Source organism: Ambystoma mexicanum, chromosome 2p (assembly GCF_040938575.1).
Source record: "Ambystoma mexicanum isolate Mex_15411 chromosome 2p, UKY_AmexF1_1, whole genome shotgun sequence".
Classification (NCBI taxonomy): domain Eukaryota; kingdom Metazoa; phylum Chordata; class Amphibia; order Caudata; family Ambystomatidae; genus Ambystoma; species Ambystoma mexicanum.
The window spans coordinates 642,454,753-642,467,369 of record NC_090923.1 but is presented as its reverse complement, the minus strand read 5'-3'; the positions used below and the strand labels follow the sequence as shown (position 1 = coordinate 642,467,369).

The 12,617-nt window shown below is 47.3% G+C and overlaps 1 protein-coding gene across 5 annotated transcripts in view; it reads right to left on the bottom strand.

The window, feature by feature from the left end:
- RNF123 (ring finger protein 123) overlaps window positions 1-12,617 on the bottom strand; it is a 3,033,138-nt gene that overhangs the window by 1,317,057 nt on the left and 1,703,464 nt on the right. For all 5 annotated transcript variants that reach the window (XM_069644183.1, XM_069644184.1, XM_069644185.1 and 2 more), the window contains exon 26: window positions 6,442-6,549. In XM_069644183.1, the coding sequence (XP_069500284.1) occupies window positions 6,442-6,549 (108 nt within the window). The remainder of the gene's footprint in view (window positions 1-6,441; window positions 6,550-12,617) is intronic.

Here is a 12,617-nt window from a genome sequence, read left to right as displayed (position 1 = left end):
ACCATATGCCGGAACCCTGTGTCAGCGACGTCCAACGCCACTAATGGCGTGATCAGACGTAACTTCCCCCTCCTGGAAAAGAGCGATAGCCTCCATTGTCTTATTGTCTGGGAGGAACTCCAAAATAGAGCCCAGCTTGTACCAGAGCTCCCCGTCATACCTGGCTAGGATCGCCAGTGCATTAGCCGCCTTGATAGTGGACACGGCAGTGTAAATCACCTTCTTTCCCATGACGTCCATCTTTTTCCCCTCGCTGCCTGGAGGAACTGAAGACGACGATGGGTTAGCTGACCTTTTCCTCAAGGCCGCAGCTACCACTGAATCCTGCAATAATTGTGACCTCAGGCACTTGGCTGCAGAGTCTGGCACCCAATACTTCTTCTCCAGCCTATCCCGCTTGAATGGAGCCGTGCAAGGGTTCTTCTCTTGCCACACATCATCCAGAAGGGGCACCACCATGAATGTCTTCCTCCTAGCCGTGCGCCTCAGTTATAAGAAACCCTCCTTCCTGGTTTCATCAGGCACAGCTGAAAAAGCTTGAAGGCTCTGGCGATCATTGAGTGGAACAACCCCACCTTGTCCTGTGGGGACACCCTTGGTGGCGCATCCAAATGCAGAGACTTGCCGCCTGCTGTGACGGTATCCTTCTCGTCGTCCATAGTTGTGGCCGTATCCGTCCCAGTATCTGGGTCTGCTGGGAGAGAAGGGGCCCGACGCGGATGCAGAGGTTGAAATGGGGACATCGGATGATGCTTCCTCTTCTCAATTGGACGCTGGACGTGGCCCTGGGAGACCACTGGAACCGGAACAGGTGGTATCCTCTTCTGGATCTGCAACACCAAGGTGTGAAGGGTCGGCAGAAGGTCTAGAGACACATCCCTCGGCTCAGCTGGCGGAATCGAAAAACTAGGCCTGAGCGGCGTCTCCGTCTGCGCCCCTGTCGTCCTCCACTTCCTCATGGACCGTGTGCAAGGACTCCTGGTCCTTGTAGACTGTAGACAAGACCTCCATAGCTTGAGCTACGACCTGGGAGGGCTGTTTCAGGGTCTCCTCTCCGCCTCCCCTTTTCCCCCTGTGGAGCTTGAATCAGGGCCTGAGCCGGTTCCCTCCTTCTGGTGTGCCAGCAGACTTTGCCAAAGTCACAGAGGTGGTGTCGCGCCTAGGGGGCAAGGATACCTTCTGTTCTGTGGGGGCTAACTTCATATGGTCAGCTCCCTTAGCCGCCGTGAGAGCAGCTGCCACCATCTCTATTGTCAATGAAGTCTTAGCATGTGCCGATTGTGCCCGCTTGGGCAGTTCGGCCTTCTTCTCTTCGGTCTGCAGCTTCTCGGACTTCTCCCGCAGTTTAGCCGGGGTAGATTTCCTTTTTGAGGAGCAGCTCAATTGCTGGCTGGCAATAGAAGCGGAGGGTGATGTCAATCGTGCCCTATCCACCTTGGGACCCGCTTCCGCAGTGACCCCAGTGGACTCAGACTTGCGGTTCTTGGCCTTGTCTTGGGCCCCCACAGATGAGGCGCCCTCAAAGGATTTAGAAGACCGTTTCTCGGACCGACCGGTCCTGGGTGAGGCACGACCCTGCTTGGGGCGTTAAGCCACGCCGTCAGTCTACTGTGCCTGTCCCTCGTCTTCTTGAAGAACCTGAGGCAAATCTTGCACTCCACCTCCTTATGGTCTGGGTATAGGCAGTAGAGGCATTGTAGGTGTTTGTCTTCCACAAACGTTCTGTAGCCCGCACTTTGTACGTCATGGTCGGAGAGCGCAAAGTAGGCCCCATGGCCTTCTGGAAACTTCAACGATTTTTGCCTTTGAGTGGCGCCGAAATTCACTGACAACGGATACCTGCTGTCGGCAGATGGAGAAAAGAGCACACAGGCTCATTTAGGAAATAAATCAGATCTTTATCCATCATAAACACACAAAAACGTAGAAGTAGCACGCAGAGCAAACTCGAGGACTCGCAACACTGAAACGTGCAGTAAAGATCTGAAGATGGCTGCCAGAGCAGGGGCTTAAGGAGAGGGCTGTCATTCGATGGGGGCAGTATGACCCAGAGGATAGTGATTGGTTTAAAGGAGAAATACAGTTTGTAAGTGAAAGGTGAACTGTTTTTTCTTTTACCAAGGAATCCCAGCCCGACGACAGGGAATATTCATGAGCATGTGAATCCATGCCAGACCCATGCTGGAGAGATGGCTTTTTTTCCCAGGATGAGAAGGATGGTTGTGTCGTCTGTTTTTAAATTGCTGCACTCAGGGACATTGCTGCCGCCTTGGAGGACTGCAATTTGTCAATGAGGTTATCGGCTTTTGAGCCAAAAAGATGATGCCATCAAAGGGCATATCCAGCAACCTGGCTTGCACATCTGGAGCAAGTCCATATTTTCTTAACCAAGAAAAGCGTCTCAACACCGAACTGGTGCCCATCACTCTGCCTAGTATAAGGGTGTTGAAGGATGCTGACACAAAGGTTGCATGGTTTTGGTTATAGACTTATTTTGAAATGAAAAGGATCCTTACTATACCTATCTGTTAAGAGAGGGTTCCCTGCCCAAAACCAATACTAAAAAGGTCTTTCAGAATGTCCGTCAAAGTAAATTCCACCGTCCTGTACTTCGATCCCTCACACTGCAACTAAAGGTAACTAACACAAAGTTCCTTCTTTAAGGAGAATGGCTCCCTTTTCCTGCTTCTTGGATGGAGTTCAACGAAATGTTACTTCAAGGCAAATATACCAGGGGCAATGCCTCCCTTCTCTGGGCTTGCAGGTTTCAGACAGACAGTCTTTACACAATGTTATTTGCAGGAGAGGGGCTCCCTTATCCAGGTGTGACTCTGTACACATTCTGATAGAACAAGGTGGAATGACTCCCTTCCCCTGGCTTCTTCATCTCAACTCTCAGTTCGGGACCAAGAGAATGCCTCCTTTCTCTTGGTCTGTTATGGCACAGTACAACACAAGCCCTGGGGGAGGACTCCCTTCCCCTGGTGTCTCTATCACAACTTCTGTTTTGATATCAGGAAAATGATTCCCTTCTCCTGGTATGGCTTGATACAGATCCTTCTTACTGCTTCCAGCTTGATTTTCACTTTGTCTCTGTGACTGGTTTTCAATAATGTCCCACATCTTGTTAGGATCCCAGACCCTTCTCTGGGCTCTAGTGGGCACCTTTTGACCACTGTGACAAGGAAGAGTCCCTTGCGAGTGTTGCTGATTAACGTTGCGGTCCCAGACCCTTCTCCTGTAACTAGTGGACTTATCTCTGCCACTATGTTTGGGTTTACTTCTGTTGGGGTCCTAGACCCTTCTTGTATGACCAGTGGTCTCCTTTTCCTCTGTTATGATGGACAGGCTCTCCGACCCTTCTCCTGGTGGCCAGTGGGCTTATCTCTGCCACTCTCTGGAGGGCGACTTCCTACAGTATTTGCTTGGTGCGGTTTTCTGTCCCAGACCCTTATCTTGCTTGGGTTCCACATCTTTGTCTCTGCCCCTCTTGTGCTAAGCCCACTTGGATCACACGCCTGCCAACTACTGCCACGGAGGCGATTACTTGTATCGTTATTTTTGGTTAACTTGCATTTATTCACCAATTGTATACCCCTACCAGGTCCTGTGTTACACTTGTTACCTTAATTGGCTCTGGGACGCTCTACTGATTCTCCCTGGGTTCGTGCTTTGTTAGGGAGCGCTGTGTGGGCTTTATGTAAGTCTGCTGCTCTTGCTCCATGTATTTTGTTTCCGTTCTCTGGGCCGGTGGTTTAGGTGCTATTGCAGACTGCATGGTTCACCATTCAGAGGTTGCGGCACTGCTACCTATTCTCCAGCAACATTCTCGACCAGCTCCACACCACGGGGTCAAGAATTCCTGACGCCTGCTTCCAGTCTCCAGCAGATGACGTTCTTCAGCTTCTCCAGAGCATTCTCTGCATCTCCATTGCTTTTCCCAAGCTGGGCTGTCTCCTGTGCTGCTCTCCTCCCTTTTGTCCAGTCCTCCTTCTGTTTTTACATTAGTCAAGTGAACATCCCTCTGCGGAGCACTAGAATGCTTCTTCCAGTTCCATGGTCCACTCTTCATGGCTCCTAAGGGCCACCTCTTCCCAGTAGTTGCATTGGGAGTAATCTTTATATCTCGAATGATGATCTTCATCTCAGTTGGTGAAACTGATGTGATGTTACAATAGCACATGTCTGTATCAGAGGGTGTGTGTGTGTGAAAGGGTAATAGAGGTTTCGGGCAGGTTAGGGTGTTGTGCCGCCCATCACCCAAGTGTCATCCTCATCCCCCGTACGGGAGTCCCTCCTCATGAGGTCCTCCCGCATTAAATCACCCCTAGGGGGAATACTGGATAGCAGTCTCACCTCCCTAGCCTCATGAGAGGGGCTCCCCCTTGGGGAGAAGAGACAACTTGCGAATCGTCACACTAGGCAGTTTGAGGTGTCCAAGCCAGATTGTAGAGCCTAGTACATTGCTTCCTTTACATCAGAGACAATGCTCAGGAACCGGTCTCTCTCTTCTGCAATGTCCTCTGCAGCCGGTTTAATGACAGCCCACAAGGTGTGGGAATATTTGGCCAAGGCGCAGGAGGAGAGTACTGTCTTGAGTGATAGGCTCCCCGAAACAAACAGTTTTTTCACCCAGGCATCCACCCTATTATCATCCCTATTGGGTGGCAAAGATGGTTAGAATGATGATTTGGCCCCTAATGAGGCAGCCTGGACCAGGCTCTCGGGGCTAGGGTGATATGATATACGATGGGTTGTTTATAACACCCTTAATACCCAGAGGTTTCTAAGCGCGGACCCGGGGTTCTAACCTATGTCGCTCCGTGTTGTCTTGCTTCCAAGGAGAGCACGTTGCCCCTGGGCTATCATCCCGAGAGGAAGTCAGGATCCAAGGATGCCAGCCTGGACTTCATTGTAAGATCCCCTGTTACTGCTGGAGCCGAGCAGGGCTTTTCCCACAGCTCTATAAACCGGTCTTTTATGGCTGCATGGAAGGGCAAAACTGGTTCCCCTACTGGTCCTCAGTCAACTTATGCACAACAGGCCTATTTGCTGAATTGGGGTTCACATGGGGGTCCTGCTGTCACAGACCAACTTCAGGGGAAGTTTGAAGACCTCTTGTGGCCTCCTGGATATCTGTAGCGAGGTCTTGAAGCATGGCATCCTGAGAACAATTCCTCAGGAGGATAATTCAGCTGCATTGGATCTAGCCAAAAGGGATTTCTTCCCACTCAACCAAAATTCTCTCAAAAGGAAGACTAAGTCTTCCTAGATATCGGAGTGTATTGCGGCACCAAAGTGTCTTTGAGCTTCGACATCGATAGGCCTCTCGAGGAAGGTCCTGGGTCGATACAGGCATGGCAGGCAATAGCAAAGGTGTCTAATGATGCTTCGTACTGTGGCCTTTCGGCGCACTGGACATGCTCTTAATAGAATCTCTGCTGGTTTTAGAGGGTGCAGTGTGCTCCAACCCTTTTTTTTACCTTCGACTCTGAAGGGGAGGTCGATGGGGCAGCTTTTTCGAAGACTTAAAACATTATAGCCTTCACCTTTCCCATTTCTCTGCTGAAATGGATTTTGACAGGAACCTTACCTGCTTTTCCGGCAAAGACCTCTGAAGACGAGAATCTCCTTGTCTTCGTATTCGAAGATGAGTGATGGGAATAACTCTTTGATTGCTATCTTATGTTTCCTCAACTTTCTTTTAGATTTGTGAAAAATCAAGTCAACATCTTTTTCTTCAGAGGGACGCACCTTCAATGGCACCTTCAATGGCGTGGTACTCAGACTTGGAGAAAGATCTTGCAAGCGTCAATTTTGATCGCCTCTCCTTCAAGGCCTTCGGCGTCCTGCGCTGGCATGAGACGGAGTGAGCCATTTCTTGGTTGGTGCAGAGACACCACAGGCGTATTTTGTGAGGATCAATAATCAACATTTTCACATCACAATCCTCAACGCATGTAACCCGAGGGCTTCGGCGTTGACTTGGACAGAAATTATGAGCATTTCAGAAAAATTTAAACTTTCTGGGGTGTGAAGTGTTCCAATTGTTGCTTGCTGAGCATGCAGAGAAAAGGAACCGATGTCATGGGGCGCTCTGCTGGATATTTGTATAGATGTAGATGTCACATCCAGTCCCGATGCCAGAGTGTGGCGAAGGGCTCTCGATGCCGAAGCCACATGGCGCCCCCTGGTGGTGAAAGCTTTCAACAGTTTTGCTGCTGCAGCATACAATATCTAAGATGAGGAATTTGTGGGAGGACACAATCCATTAGAAACTAAGTGTTACCTGGCCACGGGGCTTGAAACCTGATAGCTTCAATAACGGGGGTAAAGGCAACATTAATTACACTAGTCGTACATCTGCTTGCGTGAGTTCAGAAGTTCTATAGCGCATCACACATAAGGCAATTATGTTCCCTCTCTTCTCTCAGATTTTACCTTAGAATAAACGGTGACATTGATCCAAGCAAGGCGACGGCTCAAGTGGTTCAGCTTCTCTGAGAAAACCTTCTGACTTTTCAGCAGCTCAGCTTGGATGTCTTTCCTCTAGAAAGAAACAAGAAAAGAAGCAAAATGTAAACTAACCTGGCCAAAGAAAGTGTAACTCTTGCTATCAATACGGAATGCATGATTTACAACAGTAAATGTACTTGCATGCTTGCTCTTTGATATAAACACACCACCTTAGAATCCTTTGCTTGCGGCATAAATGATTCAGTAACTTCCTATTTTAAAATGCTCTCATTCACAAAAGCACTAATTCACATCAGTATTTGTCTTAAAAAAGTAATACTTCTAAGATACAATAATTTCCTTATGTCGTCCACATTAACCACCAGTGAACTAGCTGAGGAGGTCAGTGGAATCCCAAGTAACATCTAGTGACATCAGTAGAAAGAGTTGTGTTTGATAATTTTTATGTTTATTATTTATTTAGTGCAGATATGAAATCTGGTTACATACATTACAGGTTCGTAAATTCCAAAATAGTTAACAGATGCCATGCAATGACCACACAAACGAATGGCACAGAGTGACTTTTAAAATCCACTAAGGTAATGTCTCTTCATCTCCAAGGCGTCCTCCTACACCACCATCATAAACTCATACCTAATTTGCTAAACCATAGAAGCTAGTGAATAGTAAAATAAGACCAAAAACAAGAGAATGGGTTAGATGCCAGTGTGGACGGAAAGGATGATTAAGAGAATAGTATTAAGGGTAAAAAAATACTTATGTATATTTCTGTCGATTCTACATCTTTTGAAGGATTTACATAGCAGTAGTGAGTAGCAGTAGTGGGGGTCTTAGGCTGCTTGAAACAGAATAAACTCAAAACCATCCCCCTCCTCCTAAGCCCCCCTTTCAGGAGATATTTTTGTCGACCACCTCTCCTTTTCCCAGCAAACGTTAGCAGATTCCATGTTCTACTCAGATAACAGTCCTTCCGGCCCACGACATGAATAATAAAAACAAATCATGAGGCTTTAGCAATCTCAAAACTAGATTACTGCAACAAAATCTACATGGGACTATCAAAAAAGAGCTCGCCAAACTGCGAGCCATCCAGAACAGAGCAGCTCACATCTCCAGAGCACCCCATAGACCCATGCAATAATGCTATCCCATAATTTACTTAGAAACACTTCAAATTATATAGGGGGTTGAGAGTTAGTGGTTAAAAGTGTCGGGGAGGGGGTTGGGGTAGGGCTACTAAAGTAGGTTAAAAGGGGATTTGGGGGAAAGGGATTTTTCGAAGTAATTACTTTGAAGTAAATTACTTCGGAGAAATTACCGTCAGCAAAACTGCATGGCACTTGCAATAGTGCTCTTTGAATACCTTTCACTCAGCTACTAAAAAAAAAAAAAACCCTTTCAAACTATGTTCCAATTGAGCAAGCAGACTGACTTCCTTTCCCTGCACTGAATGTGTACGCACGTATTCCTCTTCTACGTTGCTAGCATTATTAATTTTGTTTTGCCGCAAAGAATGGAATGTGCTGCCCAAACAGCGCAGTTAATGCTTTGCTCTGGTTTCTCTGCAAAACATCGTTTGGTTCTCAGCTCTCTCTCCCCCTCCCCCCTTCCTTTTCCTTCCATCTTTTCTATGCTTACCTTCCTTTGTGCTCTGAAGTAACCTCTATGCCTGCAATGGCGCATTACAACGCTACGCAATAACGTTTTGGGAATTAGTCTGAAGATACCTATGCAGCAGCTTGACCAATGTTCTGTTTAGGTACAACACCACCGTGGTACCTGCTCCGTCTGCTCCTAGTAGGGTGTGTTGCAATTTACACAAAACCTTTGCCCGCACAAATGTAGACTATCCATTCTGAACAGATGGGAATGAGATATGCAAGGCCATGGCCCTTTTATGGACCAATATGTTACTGGTATAGTTAATGTAGTTGAGACCAATGAGAACCCTGATCGAGTTATGACATCCAGAGTAAGACTTGAAAGTCGCTGTTTTTCAATGTGGCGTTGCCTTGTTGCATGCTTTTTTAGGCTCGGTTTAAATAATTACATGCCGTAAGAAAGATCGGGAGGCACACAAAAATTACCTCAAAAATAGAAATGAAAGTATCCACAAATCTACCTTTGCCCTCCTCTACATCCTGTAAACCCCAAGCCTGACAGGTTGCTCTGGATGCAATTAAAATACACACTCCCTTCAAGGCCCCCTGATCATCACATCTATCTGTACCTTTACGAAAATATTAAAAACGTGACATTATAAGGGCAACATTTGCAGTCCACGATTAGAGTACTTGTGTTTAGCATAGGAACAGGATGCATTTTCACAAGAGCAGCCACGAAAAATATATGAAAGAACTCTAATCAGGCACACACATCCAAACAAAGATATGGAACTTGTTGTGATCTTACTAAAGTTTATTGGGACTTCATTACCTATTTGTTATGTCTTTCATATGTTTTCTCCGGTGTGTGTGTATGTATATATATATATATATATATATATATATATATATATATATATATATATATATATACACATATATATATATTTATTATATCTGGTTTAAATTAAACCTTAACCCATCACAAATAAATATAAAACAAAATTAAAACGAATAAATCAAAGCATTAACATAGGTTACACAAAAACTCGACCAATGCTAAACAAATGGAGGAAAAGGCAGAAACTTTCATAGCATGACCTTTCAGATACTCAAATTATAAATAAGGAAAAAAGGTAAAACATAGTAACAGAGCACATCAAAGTTGTTATCCGACAATGGAGAGATAATTATAAGTTACTCACCGTAGTGACTAACTTAGTACCCTTTCCTCCATACTGCATAGGCGTCCCTCCCAAGGGACAGGAGACGGAACCTTCTCCACCAGAAAAAACCCTCCTCCCCTCCAAACCCAGAGGCGCGCGGGGGCACGGCCCTGGGAGCATGCGCTGCCCCGACTCCGGCGCCACACCCCAGTCCCCATAGATGCAAACAATAGATTAATATTGCCTAATGACACTAGTTTTATTAGGGGAGGAGGTGGTGGGACATATGGAGGAAAGGGGACTAAGAGTACGTCAGTCACTACGGTGAGTAACTTATAATTACTCTTACGTCCCGCCCCCTTTCCTCCATACTGCATGGGCGATTACAACTGAATGCAGCCCCAGGGTGGAGAAGAGTACTCCTTAAGCAAACCGGTTTCCAAGAACCGCCTGTCAGAAAGCCGCGTCTGATCTAGAGCCGGCATACAAACAGTAATGCTTGCAGAAAGCCAAAGGGGTGGTCCAGGTGGCCGCCCTGCTTGTGACCTACCAGGGGACATGCCGCTGGAAGGCATGGCCGTTGCCTTGGCTCTGACAGCATGGGCATGCATGTTGGCCAAAGGTGGCTTATGCTGTCCCTCGTAGGCTTCTTTGATGGCCGACACCATCAACCGGGCTATGGAGGCCTTGGATGCCCGATACCCCGGTCTTTAACCTCCAAAGGTGATAAATAGAGCATCTGACTTGCGGAAGCCCTTGGTCCTGTCCAAGTAGAATTTTTGTGCACGCCTGACATCAAGGCAGTGCAGGACTCTGTGGCTCGTTCTTAGGATCAGAGAAGAACGTAGGCAGCACTATTTCCTCGTTTAGGTGAAACGCAGACGGCAGGAATGCTGGATGTGTCCGGAGGACCACCTTGATCTTGTGAAACGTAGTGTATGGCTCAGAGGCGACCAGCGCCTGGATTTCGCTGATTCTGCATGCCGACTAAGGCCGACTAACAAGGCTGTCTTAATGTGACCAGCCTAATGTCCGCGGACGCCATAGCTTTAAATGGTTTGTGCGCAAGGGCGCCCAGGACTATCTTGTGGTCCCACATGGGGTGCAGCCTCTTGATGGGCGGATTGAGCCTGGTGAGACCCGGCAAATGTCTCTTGACAACTGGTTGGAAGAGGAAAGACATTCCTCCTCCAACTTTCTGTACGCCCCAATGGCTGCCAGGTAGGTGCTGTTAAGGAGAATTCTCTGTTAAGTCTAATTTCCCAAACCTAGTGAGTCCCCCCCGCAGCTTTGCTGTATTTTTGGGATTTAATTTTTTCTCCTGCTAAGAGCGAGACTCTTTCTCCCACTCTTAGGCATGATTTGAGAATGTCCTTTGACTGTAAATGTGTTTTATGGGCTATGAGGTCTTTTACTCCATAGGGCTTCATGTGTTTTTGGTATGTGTGTTACACAGCACCCTCAGTGCAGTAACACAGGGGTGTCATAGTGATCCCCAAACAGACTCCATACCCTGGGACGGACTACTGTCTCCCAGGGCATGTAAAGTCACCATTGGCTTTACTAGTCTCAAATTGTGAACAGAACCAGTACAAACCATCATATTGTGGAAGTACTGGTAGGGGTAATTCGATTGCCCCTTGGTCCGTTTTCCAAGGGAGCACTGTCCAGTCCCCCCTTGTCAAGTTTCTGGCTGGTGGCAGTGGATACCACGCGAAATATTCCACCGGAATATTTCTTATGGGATTTTCCCATTGATTTTAAACGCACCACTTTTTGGTGCAATGTTAAAGATACCGCCGGGTTATTTATTTAATATTAATTCCCCGGTTGGGTCGTTTTGCAGGACTCGGTTTTAAAATGCCGTTTGTGTTCGCCTCTGAAACTCTAACCCAAGTTGAGCCCTTTCTTCCACTTTTTGGCGGGCTTCTCCACAGAAGCCTCCAAAAGTGGTGCCACTCTGTCAGGGGTCTACAGGATGTGTGGGAGGGGGATTAGGCACCCTGGACTGAGTCGCCCTCTTGTGTGATTGGCCCAGTGGTGAGCCGCCCGGCTCACCACTTAGCATGGTTGAGTGACAGCTAGGCTGTTGAATGGGGGTTTTTCTGCATAAAAGCAGGGCTTTGGGGACTGGAACTTCAGAAGTCGCCATAGGACCTAAACAATCCGAAGAGGGGAGAAGCTGAGCCATCTACAACGACACCACCGGTGGAGCCCTGCTGTACGAACTCACCACTTCACCGACGACAGAGATCTTCTTCCAGGAGAGTCTTCTTCCCTTTGAGCTGGTGGGACCAACCAGTTCGCCTTCCTGGACGTCTCGTGGTCGAATCGCCCGTGCCAAGCACCCCGGCGGCTGGATAGCCACGCTTCACCACTGACCGTGAATAAAAGGGTCGTACCTTTTAATCGGGAACTCCGCGGCTGGTCTCATCCCTGGCAGTGCAACGACCTCCAGCTTTCTTCCTCGTCGAGATCATCTCTTCCTCTGGTCGAAGCCACGACTTGCACCCGCAGCCAGGAACAACTGCCACCGCTGGAGCTTTCTCACTATTTCAGGTACTGTGTCCCGCCTGGTCTCCCTTGCAACGGATTGTCCAAGGTGTCCCGTAAATCCTTGACTTTCCAACTGGGTTGACCTCAGACCTGCTAACTTTGCCTTTCTGAACTGATCCAACCTCTTTTGACATTTTTCTGCAAAGACTTGGAGTGCATTTCCACTGTGTGATCTTGGGCACATTCCGCCTTGCTCTCTCCAAAAGTGGGCCTGGCCTATGAACTTTGGTTCTACAGTAGACCCTGCCTTTCTTGACTTGCTGTGGTTTCTTAAAAGTGTTGGTACCGTGTTATTTCCATACTCTGCCTTTTCTCTCCCTTTTTTAACAAATTATTGGAGTGCCATCTAAGGTTACGCTCTCACCTCTGTTTTGCTAATAAGTGGTGTCTTAACCTAGACTTGTCGAATAATTAACTAGGGAGGTGTATATACTTATAGTGACTGTGTTTGAACTTGCTTGATATATTAGTGCCAGTGTATTTTCAGAAGTGTGTTTTTAACTAAATAATTATATACTTTTAATACCAAAGCTCTGGCCAGTGTTTGCTTGTTCTACTGTATTTTTAGCCCTATTGTGTATACTCTATATAGTGCCTAACTCTTCTTGAGAGAAGTCTGACTACTCAGCCACAGCTACCAGGTAAATCTGGGTGGTGCAGACTGCTACCAATTGGGTTTACTGCTTACTCCTGTGGTCTTAAACTTTTTGCAGTGGTCCCTCAGGGAACTGCACAGGTTTCTGCCTAACAGGTCCAGCAAGTGTCCACCTGCACACCGGAACGGGCGGGATGCGCCAAAAAGGAGAGCACG